Here is a 23,984-nt window from a genome sequence, read left to right as displayed (position 1 = left end):
CTCGGTATTCATGCTGAGGTAGTAAACTGGATTTGACGCTGGTTATCAGGAGAAACCAGAGTGTGGTAGTGGATGATTGCTTCTCAGACTGGACACCTGCGATTAGTAGTGTGCACCAGGGATCAGTGATAGGACCATTGTTGTTTGTCATCTATATCAATGATCTCGATGATAATGTAGTAAATTGGATCAGCAAGTTTGCTGATGACATTAAGATTGGAGGTGTTGTTGTCAGAACAGAAGGCTTTCAAAACTTGCAGCTGGAAAAATGAGCTAAAAATGGCAGATGGAATTTAATGCAGTCAAGTGTGAGGTGTGCATTTTGGAAGGACAAACCAAGAAAGGACATGCATGGTAAATGGTAGGGCACTGAGGAGTGCAGTTGGACAGAGGGATCTGGGAATACAGATACACAATTCCCTTAAAGTGGCATCAAAGACAGATGGGGTTGTAAAGAGAGCTTTTGGCATATTGGCCTTCATAAGTCAAAGTATCGAGTATAGGAGTTGGGATGTTATGGTAAGACATTGGTGAGGCCAAATTTGGAGTATTGTGTGCAATTTTTGTTACCTAACTACAGGAATAATATCAATAAGATAGAAAAAGTGCAGAGAAGATTTACTAGGTTGTTGCCCGGACTTCTGGAACTGAGTTACAGGGAAAGGATAAATAGGTTAGGACTTTATTCCCTGGAGTGTAGAAAAATGAAGGGTGATTTGATAGAGCTATTTAAATTATGAGGGGGTATAGATAGAGTAAATACCAATAGAGCTTTTCCACTGAGGTTAGGTGAGATACAAACCAGAGAACATGGGTTAAGGGTGAAAGAGCAAAGATTTAGGGGGAACATTAGGAGGAATGTCTTTATATAGAGTCTGGAATGTGCTACCTTGATGCAAGGCTCAAGCCCAAAACATTAGTTATGTATCTTTATCTTTGCTATATAAAGTACACTGTTTGACCAGCTGAGTTTCTCCAGCTTTGCGCTTTTACATTGTGTTTGATCCACTGGTAATGTGAGCTCGAGATCCAAACCTCCGACACTATGAGGAAGTCTTCAGTGTCCGAGGACCTTCAGGAGCCCTTCTTACCCTCAGCACCCTCTCAAATCCCATCTTAGTCAAACGGTTCCCACGAGTCAGTCTCAAACAGCCCAGAGCACATGCAGATTTCCCGACCTCAAGTCACCCGCAACCTGTGTGGGTCCCTCATCTGCTAACCCCCTCGTTGGTCCGCCACCATGGTCATCGCTCTATAGAGTCATCTCCTCTGTTTCTCCTTCTCAACGGTGGCTGTTCTCCCGGTTTCTAATGCCCTATGCTGGCCCGCTGCTCCCCCAGAGTCAGCAGCCCCTCATGACCATTGCCGAGCATAGGCACCGTCATCTTGGGCACAGACCTATGGTTGCAGGATTTTATTTTAAAAACACCGTCTGCTCCTCTAAAAGGCTGTTTAATGCCTGTATTAGGACTGGGTGGTTGAACCCTTCAGAGTAGTGTTGTGACTCCACTCTTCTGGGTCCACATCAGCGGTAGTGCTGCTTTTACAGTAGCTCTAGTAGTGCCACCAATTTTTTTGGAAGTTTTCTTTACAATGGAAAGAATGCTTCTACCGTGCTTCCTAACTTTCTTGAAATTTGTATTCAGAGAAGGTCCTACAACAGACCTTCATCAGTGAATTCAGAATTACTTTGACAGTTAAGCAAGTGTCACCTCATTATTATCTCAATCCTCCTTCATTTAATTAAAGTACTTGCTGGTTATTAGTTACTCCACAAAGAATATTAACACAGTACATATGTAGAAAGCAATGGATTCAGGAATGGGGAAGAAACATAAATAAGACAGAATTGACCATCATAATAAACAAAGCCATTCATTTTGATGCATCTTAGTTGCTGCTATCAAGTAATAGCTACTCCGGGGCATGGCCATGGATGAGACTGAGCAGACGTGCTCTGGCTGAGTTCTCCGTGAAGAACAAATATGACTGGAAAAAAAAAATCAAAACCAAAGTCGGAAGGAGCTCCGAGATGGCCTGCGACATTGACTGATAGTCCAAAGGGAGCTTCAACTTCCTCAATTTCAGGAACTTCTGCTCGAGAAATACAGGCAATTCTATCAGGGATGGAAGCCTTGGGAACACAGTTTGCAAAAGTTGAAGGAGAGATGGAAAGATTTAGTGGACTCTGTCAAAAATATGGGTGAGTCAATCACCGATTTAATGGAATGAATGAATGAACAATGCTGAAAGAGACTTAGGAAAGCTCGATTAGAAATTGGAAGAACTGCATGACCAAGCAAAACAGTGGGCGACTGATAAGCAATGACTGGATAAGATTGATCACATGGAGAGCGTTAGCAGATGAAATAATGCACGAATTATTGGTTTAAAAGAAGATGCCGAAGGAAGAGATGCAGTTAAATTCTTTGAATCCTGGACTCCTGATGTACTTAGTGCTGTGTCACTCAGTGGACAAGTACAGATTGAGAGAGCCCATCGAACCTTTGGACCTAGAAGAAATGGAAATACACGACCTTGACCAGTTCTTGTGAGGTTGTTGAGCTTCAGGGATTGGGAAGCAATCTTAATAGCAGCATTTGAGTACTCTAAAACGAATAATGGGATGGACAAGAGGTCATGTTTTTCCAAGATTTCAGCCCAGCAGTTGAACAGAAAGGAAAAGAATTCAACGCAGTCAATTGGCAGCTCCGGGTGAAAAATCTTAGGTACTCCATGATTTACCAAATGATTTTGCAGGTGGCAGTCTCAGAAGGCAACTGGTGGTTTTTCAAGACAAAGCAAGAGGCAGAAGAATTTGTTTGGGGACTTTAAGAAGAAAAATGACTTTGGAAGAGAACTTTATGAAGATTGTATTTTTGTGTACTAAGATTTTTTTGAGTCATCTGATATTTATTAGGTAATGTTAATCTTTCTTATTGACACTTCATGGAGATCTCAGGGAAACGTTCAATAAAGTAACAGCAGGGAGTAGACTCTAGTCTGGGGGGGGGAGAGAGTAAATGGTGTCAGGAGGGAATTTTGTTTTAAAGATGGCCCTTTATGGTGAGGTGGTTCTTCTTCATCCCTGGAGGATTCCATAGGCTTTTATCGCGGGTTTTCTATTTACGTCACTGTCAGAGCAGGGGCTTTGCACTTTTTTTCAAAAGGGATCATGAGATTGTTTAATTATTTACTGTGACTGTATTACTGTAAACAATATGGATAAGATGTTAAAGTTTATAAGTTTTAACATTAACGGTTTAAATGGGTTGAGCAAGAGAAAGAAGGTTTTGGCTCACCTGAAAAAGTTAAAGGCAGATGTGGTCTTTTTTACAGGAAACACATCTTACTAAGGTGGAACATGACAAGTTAAAAAGAGGATGGGTTGGGTAGGTTTTCTCTTTGTCGTTCAATTCTAAGGCAAAAGGTGGTGTGATTTTAATAAATAAAAATCTTCTGGTTATTGTAGAGAATATAACAAAAGATAAAATATTCAGAATTATGGATGTTTATGAACATTTATGCACCAAACTACGAAGGATTTATGAAGAATTATATTTTTGAAAGTTGCTGAGCGGAGACAATATTTTGATAGGAGGAGATTTTAATTTTTGTCTGGATCCAACATTGGATAAATCTGCAAGAACTAGGGCTAAAGCTGCTAAAATGACATTATCTTATAGGAAGGACCTAAATTTGATTGATATTTGGAGGCAGCTTAACCCAACAGAGAGAGACTATTCTTTCTACTCAAGAGTACATAATTCATGTACAAGAATCAAGTTATTTTTTTACTGTCAGCTGGACAAAAAGATAGGGTGATGAAGTCAGAATATTTGTCAAAGCTACTTTCTGATGACTTACCACTTACGCTGACTATTTCAATAGTGGAAGGTGTTTACAGATGGCATTTGAACTCCATAAATGTTAAAGCGGGAGGACTTTAAACTATTTATTAGGTGACAAATAGAAATCTTCCGTGAAAAAAATTTGGGATCAATGGATAACAGCTTTTTTAATATGGGATATAATGAAGGTTTTTTTTGAGAGATCAGATTATTTCATTTATGACTGTAATTGGGACCTAAGGATTGGTCATAACTCAGATTGGTCACAAGTCAGATTCAAGTGTCTTAATGGGGGTATGAAATCAATTTTTCTAAAAAAAAAATTTTCAACAAATGAACCTTTAATGAAGAATCTCAACATACGTACAGTCCACATACGTGGAAGTTAGACTCTCCAGTTACCTTGCTGAGGTGGATTGCAGAGATGGATAGTTGTATACCAAAGTAAAAAATAACATACAATTTAAGGAACAAGTATGATACGTTTCTAAAAATATGGCGACCATATTTGAACTATGTTGGTGCCCAACTCTAATAAAATGCTGCTAAATTCAAAAGAGATCTCTCCCTGAATCATGAGGTTAATTTAAACTGTAAGGTCTGCCAGTGTATGAAAAGGTATTTAATAAGGGGAAGGGGGGAGAAAGCAGAAAGGGGTAGATTTAGGGTCTTTGTATGTGTGTTTTTTTTGTTGCTTTGTATAAAATTTAATATATATTTGTATAATTACTAATTTTTTATGAAAAATTTAAAAATGAAGTATTTTAAAAACAACATCTATTTTTCTATCAAGGCTTAGTTTTCTTTATGACAGATTTCAATTCCCAACAGCAATAGTAGGGATTATGTAATAACATTTCTTCAGTGAGTTTTATGTTAGTGGAAGGGAAATAATTTGAGACAGGATTTAAGTACAATTAGAAAGACAGAGTCTAATATTTTTGATTGATTAGCAATGTACAACAGTGGAAGGAAGGTTTTTGATTGGCTAGTGGTGTATAACAGTGGTAGGATTTTGCTTCGCACAAACTTACTCATCATATCTTCTACAGTACTGTACGTTTGTGCATGACACAAAAATTGTTGGTGGCGGGGATTAGGAGGATGCCGAAGACTACAGTAGGATATAGAACAAATGGTTGGAGTTTTGCAGAAAATTTCAACCTCTCGCTGCTACAGTCTGAGCTCCCCACCTGCATCATAAAATTTGTTTTGGCCCTTAACTTCTTCCTAATTCTTACAAAAATTGGAAAAATAAAAATCTTGCTTCTCTCTACAGTGAAGGAAGAATTATGAGGCTGAAGCTCAATAGTGATGAAGTTCAATGGTAAATTCATTAAACGGTGGTGCAGGAACATGCAGCTGAATGCAGTATCCTGTCCTTTCCATTTCTACATTAAATTCATCGATACTGCCTGATCTACAGGGTATTTGCAGCAAATTTCAATTGCATGTACTATTCTTAATTAGAATGTGTGCCAACACCTGTGACCATTATCGTCATAAACATTAAAAGTGATTTACCTTTTCTTTGTCACTGGCTTCTCTGGCCACAGTGGATCCCTGAAACAAGAAATAGAAATGGTGACTCAAACATCGAGAATTAAAAATAAAAATCAAACTCAATTATTCAATACAAGGAAAAAAAAATTTCAATCTCTCAAAAAGTAATTTTCAATATTAACACAATTTTATGTGCAATTTAGTGAAAATTGCTTTGGGAACATACATTGATATACTGAACAATTCAGAAAGAATGTTTTTGATTTGGATACTGCCATGCCAAATAAATTTTCAAGTTGTGTTTCCCAAGTGGAATCAGATTCGGAGGATAATAAGGAAGGAAGGAAAAAATACGGCAGACTTAAAAAGAGAGATAGCAAAAATTATCAAAACTAATTAAACAAGAAAGGTCCCATTCCTGTTAAATTATCTTGAAAGTATGAGAGCTTAGTATTGACTAGCAAGTAATTACTTCCCCAAATAATGTAAATGGAATAAAGAAGATACAAGAATTACACTGACTACATTATGAAAGACCAGAGAGTAACCATGTCGTTCTTTGTGCTAATTTCAATTTCTGAATTGTGAGGTTATGAAGCAGGAACTTCAGGAATTCAGTGACATTGTTTCTTTTTGGGGTACAGTAACATGGCGAAAGACTGAAAAGTCCCCAGAGCAAGGAGGCAGTGGCTGTAAATAAAGGATTGGAAAAATTTATACTCTTATTTAAAAAAAGAGGTAATTATTGACCAGAGAGGCCTAATGGCTGTTTATGGAAAATAAAACTAAGAAAGAATTAAGCAGGTAATAGCAGAACAGTTAAAATATCACCTTCTGACCAAGCAGAGTCAGGATGGCCTCAGCAAAGGAAAACCATCTCTAACAAATCTACTAGAGTTCTTAAAAGAAGGTTCATCCTGATTGGGCAGAGGGAACCAAGTAGATGTAATGCATTTGGATTTTTAAAAAGGGATTTGACTAAAGTGATACTCAAAGTTACTTCACATGATAAAAATCTTGTGTTGTTGGAAGCAGTGAGTAGGGATGAGGGTTTATTTTCATGTTGGAAACTGAGGGGACTTGACAGGCAAATATTGAGAAGATATTTTCAATCCTGAGAGGCTCTGGGACCAGAAGGGACAGACTCAAAAAATGTGGGTACCATTTCAGATAAAATGAGCAAAAAATGTCTTCTTTGAATAGGTTGTAATTTTTTTGGAATTCCTTTGCCAGAAAGCTGTAATAGAAATGCCTTTAATCAGTTGGGAATCAAGGATCAGTCATGATCTGATTGAATACCAGATATGAGAAGCCAAGCAGATGCACCTGTTCCTATTTTATTTTGTTTCATCCTGCTTTTGAAGAAGAGACCAAGTAAAATTACAAACATAATTTATCTCCACTTGGTCACATTGGCAGTAATGATTTTTTTATCCATTTATTATCAAATACAATTTCAATAAAAAAAATTATTAGTCAATCTATAAAGGTAAACAAAAACTGAACTCAGACAATCAGTGAAAACACGATGCTGGAAAAAACTCAGCAGGTCAGACAATGTACATGTTATAGCCAAGATAAAGATACATAACCAATGTTTTGGGCTTGAGCCCCTCATCAAGATATGAGCAAAATGTAGGCAGGGGCCCAAACATAATGGTGGGGGGAGGAGGAACACAGGGCACAGGCAGGAGGAAATAGGAGGATAAGGTGGGGGGGGGAAAAAGACTCTGTGAATGGAGAGGGAAGGGGCAGAGTGGTGGAGTATAGAAGTCAAAGGGATGGGTAGAGAAGGAGAATGGGGAGTGGAATAGTAAAATCCAGAGAAGTTGATGTTAATGCCATCCTTTTGGAGAGTGCCCAGATGGAACCTTTGGTATTGCTCCTTCAATTTATGAGTAGTCTTGGATTGACAGTACATGAGATCATGGACAAACATGTCAGCATGGGAGTGGGGCGCAGAATTGAAACGGTTGGCAAATGCAAGATCATGTCATTGATTTGGATAGAGAGAAGGTGCTCAGTGATCTTCCAGTCTCTCCAAAGTAGAGAAGACCACAATGAGTGCATCAGATGCAGTAGATGACTCCCCCAGATTCAAAGTGAAGTGCTACTTCATTCAGGAGGCCTGTTTGGGGCCCTAAATGGTGGTGAGGGAGGTGTTGGCACTTCCTGTGACAGCCACAGGGGAAAGTGCCAAGAAGGTGACTGGTGGGATGGGATGGGTGGATAAGGGAGTCATGGAGGGAGCGGTCCCTACAAAAGCAAGAGAGGGGAGGGGAGCGGAATACGTCTAGTGGTGGGATTACTATGTAGGTGACAGAAATTGCAGAGGGTAATGTGTTGGATGCGGAGGCTTCTAGGTGAGGACAAGGGAAATCTTGTTATTGTTGCATCTAGGGGCAGGGCAGATGAACGGGAAATAGAGGAGATGTGGTAAGGGCTGAGTTGATGGTGACATAGTGGAAGCCACGTTTCTGGGAGGAGGATATTTCGGATGATCTTGACGAGAAGACCTCATCTTGGGAGCAGACACAACAGAGACAGAGGAATTGAGAGAAAGGAACAGAATCCTTGCAGGGGACTGGGTAAGAAGAAGTGGTTGAGTAGTTATGGGAGTTGGTATGTTTGTAAAGTGTGTGTAGAAAGCTTGTCTCCAAGTCTGCAGACTTTCGTGTTTTACTTTAGACAATAAGTGACTACCTATCATAAAGTGGATGGGCAGTGAGGGAAAATCCCTCATCATTTGCATCACACCAAGACATTGGGACTTCCAGAAATGGCTTAAATAATACCTTCACAACAGAACCTGTCACTAGGACTACTTAGAAGCTGCACAGATAAACCTATTCACCAATTGTCATGTCTTTATGCATAGGTATTTGTTTTATATCATTACTTAAATAGCACAATAGATTAAGGCAGAGTAATTTGAGAAACCAGTGTCTTTGGAAATAAGCACGACATTTTCCAGTAATTCCAGGATTACTGTCCAGTTTTATTAACGATATCTTGAAAAGGCACAACTAGATAATCCAAACAATGGAGCTGAATAGAGTAACAATTTAGTATAAGGCAATCAGGGTAAAGATAGAAATGCTGGCTCCCATTTCAGTTCAGGAATATTAGATAATTACCTCCAATCAAAAAGAAACAAAAACCACCAATCTTCTGGATTGCAGCAATGAACTTTGACTCAGAATGCATGATTCATGAAGATTCTGTCAATGTTTCCTCATCCACTGACAACTTGGATAGTCCCTCTAACAGCTATTACTTAAAATAATACCTCAAAACAGATGATTAAGGAAGATGATTCATCTCAGAAGCAAAGTTAACAATGTATTCAACATAAAGGGAAATAGTAAAATGTTTTGTGAACACATCGTTTTGGAGAATAGTAGAGAATGAAGTCTGCTCAAGCTCTTTACTGCCAATTTCCAAATCAATTTTGGATCCAATTTGCCAAGTTATTTTGCGTGTCACGGGGTCTTATCATTTGGACCAATCTCACATCTAGGATCTTGTCAAAGGCCTTATAAAACTACATTATCCTCGTGAACGCACTTGGCTTTCTGTTCAAAAGTTCAGTCTATTAGTAGGAGCCTTAAAGCCATATTGATAATCTTGATTAGCAAACAGTCTCTCCAATGATTTTCTTATCCCTTATGCTGGACTTATCCCGCTGCCCTTCTTGAAAAAAAAACACATCTATTGTTCTCCAGTCATTTAATAACTCTTCTGTACCCAGAGAAGATTTGAAAGTTTCAATCAGAGCTCCGGCCCATCCTTTACCTTTCTGGCAACATCTCATTACACCACAAGGATTATTTAACTTTAGACTTCTCGTACCATTATAAATGAGAAGGTATTAAATGCAATCATTCTACAACTCAAATGCCCTTTTCTCAATTTAATATTTTGAATAGGGGAACTAAGGTTTAGGGCAGGGGTGACCAACCTTTTAATTCATTTCTACATAGAGCACGGTAACAGGCCATTTCAGCCCACAAGTATGTATGTGGGTGTAGATTAATTGGGAGGCACAGACTCATGGGTCAAAATGGCTGTTACCATGCTGTATGTCTAAATTAAAAATTAAAATGTTGGCTGCCCCTGGTTTAGGGGAACAGGCAGATAAGTGGAGCCAGCTCAACAGGCCAAATGTTTACTCTTTGTTCTTATGCTCTCATGTCCTCCTCTCTCAATCCTTCAGATAAAATATCCTTTTCCAAAGTGAATACAGATGAGAAATCTTCCTTCAAGACCTCGTGTACAATCTCCAGCTGGAAACACAGATGACTACATTTATGGCAAATGAGGCAATTGGTGTTTGCAGCCAGAAAGTGTAAGGAAGCCTAATTTGTTGGTTCTGATTCTTGGTTACACTCTGGTCTTCAATAAAATTATAAAATGCTATGGGATTTTCCTTCATCTTGCCTGCTGGTGCTATTTTGGGCACCTCACCCTCTTAATTACTTTTTTAAGAATTCCTTGCACAGACTATACCCTGGGATAGCATTTTCTCTTTCTAACTACTGCATTTTCTTCACCCAGCCTCATGTCATCAGAGTTCCTTGGACTTGTTAACTTTACCTTTCATCCTATCACTAACCCAGGTCTAATTACAGTCTAGAATGCACATAGCAGTACTGGATAAGCATCTGAAAGCTGGGCGTTGGGGAGAGGATGGGAGAGTGGAACTAGCTGGGTTTATCTTGTTAGGAGTAGGGACAGATTCAACAGGCCAAATACCCGTTTTCAGCTGTCACCATTCTGCAATTCTATAGGAGGTGAAAGTTTTGCGTAAACAATTACAGGTTGTATCTCTTTAATCTAGCAACAATGAGACCTGGCTACTGCCCAGGGTCAGCATCAGAACGAGTCTTAGCTGGGGGCATTAGGGTAATCTATTGTTCAAAAACTCGCTCAGTGGAAGGGGGGGGGGTTGGTAGTGACACCTACCTGCCTATCATGAACCTCCTCCGTGTGCCACCCCATCTCACTTCCTCCTCCTTTCGACATAATAAATGCACTGCTTCTATTGCATGGATGCTGGCAACATTGGGGGAGGGGTCACAATACCTTATTGGGGGTGGTGATGCCTGCAAATGCCCCCCCCCCCTTGGCACAAGCCCTGCCATTGCCATAGAAATTGACCCCTTAGGGAACACTTATTAACACTCTTGTGGATGACATCCTGAAGGGCTGAAATAAAGCTGAATATAAGAAATTAACAGGACTGTATCACCAAAACATTCAGTGCTGCCCCGGTGGCAGATCTACAAACTAAGGGTGGCTGATTCAAAACGAATTTGTCCACGGGAGTTCCGGACCACAGAAACGCTGGGTTAGAGAGGTACAACCTGTACAAAGGGCTACAGAATGTAAAATTAGAAAATCAAAGTTTAAGAGAAAAAACAGAAACACATTTTCAAAACTTGCATAACCAAAAATGTTCATAGTAAGAAAATTACAATACTCAGTTCTCATTACCTTTAGATCATACTTCCTATAAACAGGGAGTCGATGACCAAAAACATTCCTTGTAACAATCATGTAGGTCTCAACCCCATCCACTGTCAGTCGATACATTCCCAGGAATTGTGGAATGAGGGTGTTTCCATGACATTCCACAATATACTGCATGGAGCAAAGGGGAGAGAACATGATAAAGAGAGCAAACATTCAATTCTACAATGGTTAAACAAACTGAGATCTTTATGAAAGTGCACAACAACAAAACAGATACCTTTCTGAGTAAACAGATTTGCCTTTCCAACAAAACAGTCATGGTCTCAACAGCCATTACAATCTGACCACAGTGACCTATATCTGATCTTCAAGATCACTTACAGAAAAGTTGTAAATAGCTAAAAAAGAAAATAAAGGCCAGACTTGGAATTCAATGAGGTATCATATTGTTCTTTCACCATGAGAACTGCATTATTCCTGCCATTTTCTCGAGAGGAAGACTACTACCAAGTTCAATGAAGAGTGGTCATTGTATGAAATGGAAAAAAAATTAGATGCATTCCTGGGCTACTGCATAAGGCATTGTACAACACACTCTGTGATTGGTCACATCACATCTAATTAGAGGGCTTATATAAATGCAATGCCATCTCTTTTATTTATGTATATTATTATCAATCTATCATGCAAGCATGAGAATTCATGAAAAAAATTGTAAAGTTTATTGGTGCTGCACATCAGGCTGCTAAATAAGATGGGAGTGCATGGTATTACACGAAAGATATTAGTGTAGATAGAAGACTGGCTGACAGGCAGAAGGCAAAGAGTGGGAATACAGGGGGCCTTTTCTGGCTGGTTGCCAGTGACTCGTGGTATTCCACAGGAATGGTGTTGGGCCCGCTACTTTTCACGCTGGACGTAAATGATTAGATGACAAAACTGATGGCTCGTTAACCAGGTTTGTGGATGATACAAAGATGAGTGGAGGGGTGGGTCATGTTGAAGAAGTAGTGAGCCTTAACAGGGATGGGACAGGTTGGGAGAGAAGGCAAAGAAGTGGCAGATGGAATACTGTGTAGGATAATGTATGGTCATGCACTTTTGGAGAAGGAATAAAGAAGTAGACCATTTTCTAAGTGGCGACAGAATTCAGAAAGTGACTTTGGAGACCTTGTGCAGGATTTTCTAAAGATTAACTTGCAGGTTGAGTTGGTAGTAAGGAAAGCAAATGCAACATTAGGATTCATTTCAAGAGGACAAAAATATAAAAGCAAACATATAATGCAAAAGCTTTGTAAAGTGTTGATCAAACCACATTTGGAGTATTCTGAGCAGTTTTGGGTCTTATATCCAAGGAAGGATGCACTGGTAGGAAAGAGTCCAGAGGAGGTTTACAAGAATGTTTCCAGGGACGAGAGAATTAATGTATGAAGAGTGTTTGATGCCTATGTGCCTGTACTCACTGGAGTTTAGAACGATGAGGGGTGATCTCACATACCGAATATTGAAAGGGTTGGCTAGAGTAAACGTAGAGAGGATGTTTCAGTAGTGGAAGAGTTGAATACAAGAGGGCATAGACTCAGAATAAAAGCCCATCCCTTTAGGCAAAGATGAGAATTTTTTCTGCCAGAGGATGGTAAATCTGTGGAATTCGTTGTCACCGAGAGCTTTGGAAGCCAGACAATGGGTAAATTTAAAGCAGTTTGATAAGTTCCTAATTGAAAAGGTTATGGGGAGAAGGCAGGAGAATGGGTTTGAAAGGAAGAATACATCAGCCATGATTTGAATGAAGGAGCAGGTCCAATGGGCTGAATTGCCTCTGGCAGAAAAACTTCTCATCTTTGCCTAAAGGGATGGGCTTTTATTCTGAGTCTATGCCCTCTTGTATTCAACTCTTCCACTACTGAAACATCCTCTCTACGTTTACTCTAGCCAACCCTTTCAATATTCGGTATGTGAGATCACCCCTCATCCTTCTAAACTCCAGTGAGTACAGGCACATAGGCATCAAACACTCTTCATACATTAATTCTCTCGTCCCTGGGAACATTCTTTTTGTGGAGAAAATATGTTTTGATATTTAATTATAGTTCATTGTGAGAGCATGAATTCTTTAAAATTTAGGAAGTGTGCAACAATAAACTGCCGTGATGAATGAAATGGATGATGAATCATGAGACTATAAGAGACAGCAGCAAAAAGTGTGTTTGAATAACAGGCAAGTAGTGGTTATATCATTGCTATTGAAGGGCCATCAACCCAGGCAAATCTGGTGCGGTTTGTAAGGAGTTTGTACTTTCTCCCCGTGTATGCCTGGGTTTTCCCCCGGGTACTCAGGTTTCCTCCAACCCTTCAAAATTTATGGAGTTGTCCGTTAATTGAGTGTAACTGGGCAGCATGGGCTCGTGGGGCAGAAGGGCCTATTACCATGCTGTACACCTAATTAAAAAAAAAATTCTATCCAAATGTTTTATTCCACTGAAGTTGATGGTCCATTAAAAAGTTTAGTTCCTCTAATAAAAGTGTGTGTGTGATTATTTTTTAATTTTATTCAAGATATTAAGAGTTCAAAAACTCCCATAAATACCCATTAGATACTGATTTATAATTTCAATAACATTTGTAGCATTCCTATTAAATATCTTAGCTGCTTTTTATATGTCGCTAAACATAATTCGCTGAAGGAACTCAACGAGTAAAGCAGCATCAGTGGGAGATAAAGAATCGCCTATGGAACCCTTCCTCAAGATTGGAAATTCAGAAAGTTCCCTGTGTGTCTCTTGCATTTGTAATGTGTTTGCCAAATGTTGCTATGAAAGAACATTGTGTATGGTGAAGGATGAATAAATCTCGTTATTAGTTTGTTTAATAATAAAATGAATGCCGCTTCTCAAAAAAATCATGACAGCCAACCAAATATCATCAGTTTTAAACTTATACCCATGAAGTTTTCCATTATTTTGTACTAATGATATATTATTGGTGGTTTGGAGTTACAAGGAGAGGCTGGCTCGGCTAGGATTTTCACTCTGGAGTATAGGAGGCTGAGGGATCAACGTTTTAAAGATTTATAAAATCATGAGGGCATAGATTAAGGCAAATAATCAGTCTTTTTTCTAGGGAGGTGAGTCAAACTCAAGGACATAGATTGAAGGTGAGAAGGTAAAGATTAAATAGGATGCTGAAAACCATCTTTTTCCACACAGATGGTAGGTGTGTGGACCAAGTTGCCAGGAGAGAGGCTTTAAAAGACTTTTAGAAGGGTATATGAAATGGAAATGTTTGGAAGACTATGGATCAAATGCAGGCAATTGGTATGAGCTTGGGTCAGCATGGAAATATTGGGCCAAACGGCCTGTTTCCTTGTAAAACTAATTTTAAATGGATTCCTTCAAATAGTTATCGTTATGAAGAGATCCAGGTTTATTTTCTTTTGAAATACTGTATAAACCAACTATTTACAATATGTTCTCTCGGAAGAGCTCCAAGTTGTCTTTTCACAAATAGGGTTTCAAACAAGCATCTGTTGCTCAATATCTCCAGTTGCAAAGTTGAACAGAAAACAAAACTGTTGAAAATAGCTACTATTCTGTTTTTAAATAATAATTCAAATATATTTTAAAATGAGCACCATCCCTTTTGCAAATGAAGCCTCAAAACTAAAATGTTGGCATTTCAAGAACTTTTGCAAACTGTAAAATAACTCAAACTAGTATTGACAGTTCATCTCAGCTCAATATTTTCGGAGGTTCATAAGTAGGAAAGGGATACTGAAGACAAAACCAAAACTTCTTTCCATAATTTATCTGATTTTGTCTTCTTTGAACTCAAAGTTCTAGTCAGACATTTACTCTGAGGTTCAGTGTAAAAAATTGGAATGTGTAAGAAATTTTTAACTTGATTATTCATAACAGGAGGATGCAAAGTTAAACATAAAATGGACATGCCTATTTAAAAAAAATTATTTACAGAGGATACCCAAGTCAGTTCCAAGCAATACCTGATGGTATTTTTTCAATATGTTATGCATCTCAGCCACATCTTCACTGGATATAGTTTTCACCACATATCTTCTGTCATATGTGGTATGAAAACGAGCTCCACTTCGACCTTGAGAGTCATTTGAAAAGGGAGCACTTCGTGTCACCGAATTCTAAAAAGGAAAAGAAACAGGATGATGATCACATTTATTTAATCGTGAGTTGAATGATCATTGTTACACTATGCCTGTGAACTCTTGAGCGAGATCCTGCTCTCAGTCAATTTAATCTGGCAATTGACAAAGATCTGGGGACAAAATATTCATCCTGTGGATTAGAACAATTAGAACCATGGAAACAGAACAGACACAGGTTGTTCAGCCCATTAGTTTGTGTCAAACTGTTTTCTCATCTAGTCCCATAGACCTGCCACTCCCATCCATCTACCTATCCAAATTTCTCTTCAATATTAAAAATGACATGTATCCAACACTTCCACTTGCAGGTCATTCCACTTCTCACCATCCTCTGAGTGAGATTCCCTCTAATGTTCTCCTTAAACATTTCACCTCACCCTTAACTCATGCTCTCCAGTTCTTCTCTCATCCAACCTCAGTGCAAAAACCCTCTTTACACTTACCCTGTCTATACCCTTCATAAATTTTGCATACCTCTATCAAATCTCTGACATTCCAGGGAATAAAGTCCAAATCTATTCAAGTTTTCCCTATAACTCAGTTCAATACTCAGCAACACCTTTGTAAATGTTCAGTGCACTCTTTCAATCTTCAACATCTCAAATACTGTACTTAGTACCTTCATTTATGAAGGCCAATATGCCAAAAGCTCTCTTTATGACCCTATCTACTAGAGGCATCACTTTCAAGGAATTATGTGCCTGCATTTCCAGACTTCCCCCTGCTCTACCACACTCCACAGATCCCTACCATTTACCATGCAGGTTCGATCTTGATTTGGCTTCCCAAAATGAAACATCTCACACATTAAATTCCACCTGGCATTTTTCATCCCATTCTTCCAACTGGTCCAGATCCCATAATGAGCTTTGAAAACCTTCCTTGCTGTTCACAGCTTTGTGTCATCTGCAGATTTGCAGATTCAATTTACCACATCATCTTCCAGATCATTGATATACATGACAAGCGACAATGGACCCAGCCCCGATCCCTGAAGCACACCACTAGTCACAGGCCTAGTCAGAGCCCCGATCCCTGAAGCACACCACTAGTCAGAGAAGCAATCCTGCACTACTACTCTCTGGTTCCTCCTACAAAGCTAATGTCTAATCCAATTTACTACCTCATTCTGAATGCCAAGTGAATGAACCTTCCTGACCAACCTCCAATGCAGGACCTTGCCAAGAGAGTCAAGGACACAAAGAGGAAAGAATGAGTATCATCAGATCTTATCTGGGCCAGCTTGGGTCCATTTTTGCCAAGTGAGGAGCCTGAAGTTCACTCCATCCTGGATTTGAATACTTCAAGGCTTTTTACTTCTCAAAACCCAAAGATGAATGACAAAAACAACTTTATAGCAACTTGAATATTTCCAACCCCTGCCTCTCCCATTCAATACATCCCCCAGATACATGTTTACATTTTGAAAAGAGTTGATGTAAATTTCTTTGCATCAAATATTTTTAGACCCACAATTCTGACAATAGAGGTTCAAAGTTAAATATATTTTAACAAATTTGGAATTGCATGATCAAAGGCAAGAAAATACACACAGCAAGTCTTTTTTTTTAAAAAAAAGAACTAATAGCTGAAGATTCATGAAGAAAGCACATCAGCGCCTTTACTTTCTCAGGAGCTTCCAGAGATTCAGTATGATATCAGAAACCTTGGCAAACTTCAACAGATGTGTAGTCGAAAGTGTGCTCACCGGCTGCCATCACGGCCTGGTATGGGGACATCAATAGAAGAATCAAGAATCCCAGGGTTGTACAGTATGTGATATTATGCATGTAATCTGACAATAAATTTGAACGGCAAGTTGGCGAAAAGTCTATACTTTAGTTAATGTTACTAAAGGCATTCCTTCACGTTTTATGCATCATGAAGAAATAATTGTTCAGTTTCAGAAACAGGAGATTACAAAGGAATATAATTTGTTGACAATTATGTGGGCATTCCCTGAGTTAGGTGCAAACTGTAACAAAAATGTAACAAAAGAGTGCAAGTGAAATAATATTAACAAGCAAATGACTAACATGTTGAGCAGAGTGACAGATGTAAGGAGTTCTAGATTTACCACAGTACTGAGCAATCATCAGACCAAAAAGCAATCTCAAAATGAATCAACACAAGCCCTGAAAGTGGAAACTCAGATGAACAGGATGTAACTGTGGTGTTTGGCATGCATGCCTTCATTGAACTGAAGTAGGAAAGAATACCGAAGAGATTCACTGAGATGTTATCAGGAGAGAGCTAGTGTTATAGGGAAAGGCTAGTTAGGCACATCTGTAGAATAGATGGCTCAGGGTGACCGTACAGAACCACATAATATCATGCAGGCATGGATTATGTGAATACTTACAGACTTTTTCCCAGGATAGAATGCTTGAGAACTAGAGGTTTAAGGTGAAAGGGAAGAAATTTAAGAAGGACTTGAGGAGGTAGCTCTTTTCTTAAATGGTAGCACACCAAGGTGCTGGAGAAACTCAGTAGGTCGTGCAGTATTCAGGAAAGCAGTCAATGTTTCTGGCCTGAGCCCCTCTTGAGATATCCCTCTTATAGATACCTGAAGAAGGGTCCAGGCCTGTAGTGTTAATGATCCATGGATGTTACAAGACCTACTGAGTTTTTCCAGCACTTTTGTGCTCTGCTCCAGACCCTACAATCCGCAGGCTTTTTGCTTACTTCCACTGAAAGAGTAGTCCATCCATTCAGAAGGCATTTGGACAGATTTGTGGTCATAAAAGGTTCAGAAGGATTTGGGCCAAATACAAGCAAATGAGACTAGTTCAGAATGCCACCTTGGTTGGTAGGAACAAGTTGGGTCAAAAGGCCTGTTCCATGCTGTATAGATCTTTGAATCTAAATATTGCACTACTGCAAAACTAGACCAAAGTTAAAATAAGATCAAGGCTTGTTGAGGCTCATTATAATTGAGGAGTTTGGTGTTAATTTGACTCTCTTTGCAACACTTCATATTAGATTAAAGTTAGTGAATATTTCTAAACAGAGGTGAAATTGCAATACATCTGTTGCAGTCATTGGGTGTGTAGAAAATGACACATAAACAGGAAGTCCAATACTTCAAGAAATGATTTTGATGTGGAAGGCATTTCTGTGCATCTTAATTTGTATATCCAGCTCCCAAAAATTGATTAACCTTCTACATATCCTATTGGGTACAGTCATAAAAGATACAATAAAGAATTATAAAAAGCATTGTTCTTATTTTCCTTCTTCAAATAAACATTCACAATGAGAATAGGTTTATTAAGATTTACACAAGATTAGGACCAGATAGCTGCAATTAAATACTTGATTTCTTTTTGTTCTTGGAGTTTCTCAAGAAGGTATCCTCTTGTTTTGAACCAGAGATAACTCAACATTTAATTTTTTTTAGCCTATGAGAACACATGCATTCTTACAAATACTCAGCGTATCTCTCAAATTCCCTCCGCTACTTGCATTTGGCATAAATCCTGAAAATCTCAGTTTGTCAGGATTGTAGTTTTTTTTGCGTTGGTTACTTTGTAACTCTATCATTAAAACATGATCAAGGATAATCAGTGATCCAACTGTATCCAGATATTAGGAAGCTACTTTTGAGCAGCTTTGTTCAACTTCAGTGGCAAACACTATTGTTCCATCACAGTGTAGGATCCAAGTATCTGAACAAGTAGTCCAAAACTTACAACCTATGTGAGTTACATCCACCCCCCATAATCGACCAAATTTTAAAAAAATACTGTACGTATGCTGAGATTCTTCATTAAAGGTTCATTTGTTGAAAATTCTTTTGAAAAATTGTTTTAATAGCTCGTTAAGACACACAAATCTGACTTATGACCAACCCGAGTTATGACCAATTCTTCTGTCCCAATTACCACCTGTACTTTCTTGCTAACAGCTTATATAAAGTAGAGATGGTCAACAAAAGGTGACAATGTATTTACATCAATCACTGTGGCTTTTAAAAAAAAACACACACCCTTGGCTCTGGCAAAGTGGGAAAATAGATTGAATACTTTCTCCTTAGGTTAGTTCCATTCCAGCTGGGAGATTGTCAGAAGTGAGATACTATATTACCATGAACAACAGTGGAAAAAGTACTGGGCCCAATGACACCTTTGCTAGATGCTAGTGTCTGAACCTGTGATGGACAGTTTGGTTAGGATTACAGCTTACATGGCATCTTAAATCAAGTCCAAGATTAAAACAAATATTTTTATTTGCAAACAACCATCATTCGATATGGTATGCGACAAACATTTATGAACAGCCACATTTGAGAAGAGTGCTCCATTGCCTCTCCAGTAATGTTCAGAAAGGCCAAGGGCAGTGGTTGGTGCTGTTCTGTGCACATCTCCTGGAGCTATCATACATTGAAAATCATATTCACGGTGCAACTAGATGGACACAATATACACTGTGGTTTGGGGAGGAGCTCTTCACCAACTGGGAAGTGGTTGACGAGCACCGAAAAATGGCAGACGGCAGGGAACAGTAGTCAAGCTTGGAGTATTTAACACATATGCTTGGAGGTTGAGCTCCAAATTATTCTAGACGTACCCTTATCTTTCACAAAACAAAGGCATGGCTTTAGAGTGAAAATGGAAAGGTTTGTGGGGGGGGGGGTCATTAGGGGGTACTTCTTCACTCAGAGAGTGATAGGAGTGTGAACGAACTGCCATCTGACATGGTAAATGCGGGTTCAAGTTTTAAGAAAAAATTGGATAGATACATGGATGGGGGGAGGTCTGGAAGGTGTAGGTCAGTGGGACTAGTGGAATAGCCGAATGGCTGTTTTTTGTGCTGTGGTGTCCTATGGTTATCTTCTGAACAATCCCTACTGTATAGCACCATCTGCTGACAATACAAGTCCATAACAATTGCTGAAAATTATTCCATACCTCAGTATCCACCTCACAGTAAAGAAATTACTATCCTCTTCAATGTGTCCATCTGAGGAAATGGGCATTTTGATCATCTCAAACCCAGCACAAAATTGGAGTACACTAGGGCAGCAATGATCCTTGCCTTCATTGACTTCTGTGAAGTTCTTCACCCAAACTAGGCAATGTCAAGGCAGTGGACAGATACCACTGTTACCTTAATATTATCCTCCAGGAAGACAAGAAAATGCAAAGCAGCATTCTCCTGACTTGCTAATAATCAAAACAATTTAAAAAAAAAACTGTACTCTGGGTGCAGATGATGATAAACAATTCAATTCAGTTCTCCCAGGCCAACATTCCCATCATTGAAGCCTAAGTTGCACTTGGGTAGTTCAGCAAGTCATACGCAGCAGCGGCCCCGGCCCCGGTCCGGGCGAAGGGTAGACGGCGGCGGCCCCGATACGGGCAGGAGCAAGGGGGAGACGGCGGCCCCGGCCTCGGTCGAGTGGGGCAGGCGGAGGCCCCGATCCGGGCAGAGAGTGGGAGGCGGCGGCCCCAGTCCAGGCACAGGGTGAGCTGCGGCGGCCTCGGCCCCGGTCCGGGCAGTATGGACCGACCTAGGAGGGGAGGCAGACCCCTCCAGCCCGGGTAAGAAACCTGCATAGGAGAAGGCCACTCCGATATAAAACCTACGACCCAAGGACCTCGCTGCCACGTCCCAGCTTGCTTGGACACGGCACACGAACCATGGGTGTAAAGGGTGGGGCCAGTACTGCGCACACTGCACTCCACCTAAAAGCTCCTTTGCGCAGGCCCGAGGACAGGTCCACGTCCTCCCCCTCCACGTCCTCCCCCTCCACGTCCTCCCCCTCCACGTCCTCCCCCTCCACGTCCTCCCCCTCAAAAGATGCTCACAAACTCAAGCTAGCATGCTGGAACATCAGAACCATGCTAGACAAGGCTGACAGCCACCGACCTGAACGTTGGTCTGCCCTCATTGCACATGAACTCCTCAGACTTGACATCGACATAGCCGCTCTCAGTGAAGTCCGCCTGGCAGATGTAGGCAGCCTCCAAGAATGCGGCGCGGGCTACACACTCTACTGGTCTGGCAAGCCTTCGGATGAACGACGCCTATCTGGTGTAGGCTTCATGGTCAAGAGCTTCATTGCCTCCAAACTCGTAAACCTTCCGACAGGCCTCTCGGACCGAATCATGTCCATGCGACTCCCCCTTCAAAACAAGCGTCACATCACCCTCATCAGTGTCTATGCTCCAGCCCTCCAGGCGGAACCAGCAGAAAAGGACAAGTTCTACACCGACCTGCGCAACCTCATCCAACGCACCCCTACAGCCGACAAGGTTGTCATCCTGGGCGACTTCAACGCTCGTGTCGGCAAAGACTCAGAAACCTGGCCAGGAATCCTGGGCAAGCATGGCGTCGGCAAGTGCAACGACAATGGGCGCCTCCTGTTGGAGCTCTGCGCAGAACAGCGGCTTGTCATTACAAACACCCTTTTTCAGCAGAGGGACAGCCTTAAGACCACCTGGATGCATCCCCGATCCAAACACTGGCACCTCCTGGACTACATCCTGGTGCGAGAAAGTGACAAACGAGATGTGCTCCACACCAGGGTCATGCCTAGCGTGGAATGCCACACTGACCACCGGCTGGTTCGCTGCAAGCTCAACCTTCACTTCAAGCCAAAGCCCAGGAACAATAAAGCCCCCAGAAAGAGGTTCAATGTTGGAAACCTGCAGTCAGACGAAGCGAGAGGAAACTTCCAGGCAAACCTCAAAGCAAAGCTCGACGATGCAACCCGCCTCACGGACCCGTCCCCTGAAACCCTCTGGGATCAGTTGAAGACTACCATACTGCAATCCACTGAAGAGGTACTGGGCTTCTCCTCCAGGAAAAACAAGGACTGGTTTGACGAAAACAGCCAGGAAATCCAGGAGCTGCTGGCAAAGAAGCGAGCTGCTCACCAGGCTCACCTTACAAAGCCGTCCTGTCCAGAGAAGAAACAAGCCTTCCGTCGCGCATGCAGCCATCTTCAGCGCAAACTCCGGGAGATCCAAAATGAGTGGTGGACTAGCCTCGCCAAACGAACCCAGCTCAGCGCGGACATTGGCGACTTCAGGGGTTTCTACGAGGCTCTAAAGGCTGTGTACGGCCCCTCACCCCAAGTCCAAAGCCCGCTGCGCAGCTCAGACGGCAAAGTCCTCCTCAGCGACAAGATCTCCATCCTCAACCGATGGTCAGAACACTTCCAATCTCTTTTCAGTGCCAACCGCTCAGTCCAAGATTCTGCCCTGCTCCAGCTCCCTCAACAGCCCCTAAGGCTAGAGCTGGATGAGGTTCCCACCCTGGATGAGACATATAAGGCAATCGAACAACTGAAAAGTGGCAAAGCAGCAGGTATGGATGGAATCCCCCCAGAAGTCTGGAAGGCTGGTGGCAAAACTCTGCATGCCAAACTGCATGAGTTTTTCAAGCTTTGTTGGGACCAAGGTAAACTGCCTCAGGATCTTCGTGATGCCACCATCATCACCCTGTACAAAAACAAAGGCGAGAAATCAGACTGCTCAAACTACAGGGGAATCACGTTGCTCTCCATTGCAGGCAAAATCTTCGCTAGGATTCTACTAAATAGAATAATACCTAATGTCGCCGAGAATATTCTCCCAGAATCACAGTGCGGCTTTCGCGCAAACAGAGGAACTACTGACATGGTCTTTGCCCTCAGACAGCTCCAAGAAAAGTGCAGAGAACAAAACAAAGGACTCTACATCACCTTTGTTGACCTCACCAAAGCCTTCGACACTGTGAGCAGGAAAGGGCTTTGGCAAATACTAGAGCGCATCGGATGTCCCCCAAAGTTCCTCAACATGATTATCCAACTGCACGAAAACCAACAAGGTCAGGTGAGATACAGCAATGAGCTCTCTGAACCCTTCTCCATTAACAATGGCGTGAAGCAAGGCTGTGTTCTCGCACCAACCCTCTTTTCAATCTTCTTCAGCATGATGCTGAACCAAGCCATGAAAGACCCCAACAATGAAGACGCTGTTTACATCCGGTACCGCACGGATGGCAGTCTCTTCAATCTGAGGCGCCTGCAAGCTCACACCAAGACACAAGAGAAACTTGTCCGTGAACTACTCTTTGCAGACGATGCCGCTTTAGTTGCCCATTCAGAGCCAGCTCTTCAGCGCTTGACGTCCTGCTTTGCGGAAACTGCCAAAATGTTTGGCCTGGAAGTCAGCCTGAAGAAAACTGAGGTCCTCCATCAGCCAGCTCCCCACCATGATTACCAGCCCCCCCACATCTCCATCGGGCGCACAAAACTCAAAACGGTCAACCAGTTTACCTATCTCGGCTGCACCATTTCATCAGATGCAAGGATCGACAATGAGATAGACAACAGACTCGCCAAGGCAAATAGCTCCTTTGGAAGACTACACAAAAGAGTCTGGAAAAACAACCAACTGAAAAACCTCACAAAGATAAGCGTATACAGAGCCGTTGTCATACCCACACTCCTGTTCGGCTCCGAATCATGGGTCCTCTACCGGCATCACCTACGGCTCCTAGAACGCTTCCACCAGCGTTGTCTCCGCTCCATCCTCAACATCCATTGGAGCGCTTACATCCCTAACGTCGAAGTACTCGAGATGGCAGAGGTCGACAGCATCGAGTCCACGCTGCTGAAGATCCAGCTGCGCTGGATGGGTCACGTCTCCAGAATGGAGGACCATCGCCTTCCCAAGATCGTGTTATATGGCGAGCTCTCCACTGGCCACCGTGACAGAGGTGCACCAAAAAAAAGGTACAAGGAGTGCCTAAAGAAATCTCTTGGTGCCTGCCACATTGACCACCGCCAGTGGGCTGATAACGCCTCAAACCGTGCATCTTGGTGCCTCACAGTTTGGCGGGCAGCAACCTCCTTTGAAGAAGACCGCAGAGCCCACCTCACTGACAAAAGGCAAAGGAGGAAAAACCCAACACCCAACCCCAACCAACCAATTTTCCCCTGCAACCGCTGCAATCGTGTCTGCCTGTCCCGCATCGGACTTGTCAGC

At 41.4% G+C, this 23,984-nt stretch overlaps 1 protein-coding gene across 11 annotated transcripts in view; it reads right to left on the bottom strand.

The window, feature by feature from the left end:
• The window catches only part of LOC138751807 (phosphatidylinositol 5-phosphate 4-kinase type-2 alpha), a 282,764-nt gene that overhangs the window by 65,978 nt on the left and 192,802 nt on the right, over positions 1 to 23,984 (bottom strand). For all 11 annotated transcript variants that reach the window (XM_069914619.1, XM_069914618.1, XM_069914616.1 and 8 more), the window contains 3 exons: positions 14,830 to 14,982; positions 10,851 to 10,997; positions 5,376 to 5,414 (listed from right to left, as the gene is read on the bottom strand). In XM_069914619.1, coding sequence (XP_069770720.1) covers positions 5,376 to 5,414; positions 10,851 to 10,997; positions 14,830 to 14,982 — 339 coding nt within the window. The remainder of the gene's footprint in view (positions 1 to 5,375; positions 5,415 to 10,850; positions 10,998 to 14,829; positions 14,983 to 23,984) is intronic.

Source organism: Narcine bancroftii, chromosome 1 (assembly GCF_036971445.1).
Source record: "Narcine bancroftii isolate sNarBan1 chromosome 1, sNarBan1.hap1, whole genome shotgun sequence".
NCBI lineage: Eukaryota > Metazoa > Chordata > Chondrichthyes > Torpediniformes > Narcinidae > Narcine > Narcine bancroftii.
Note: the sequence above shows the minus strand (reverse complement) of the source record. Positions and strands in the feature narration are given on the sequence as shown.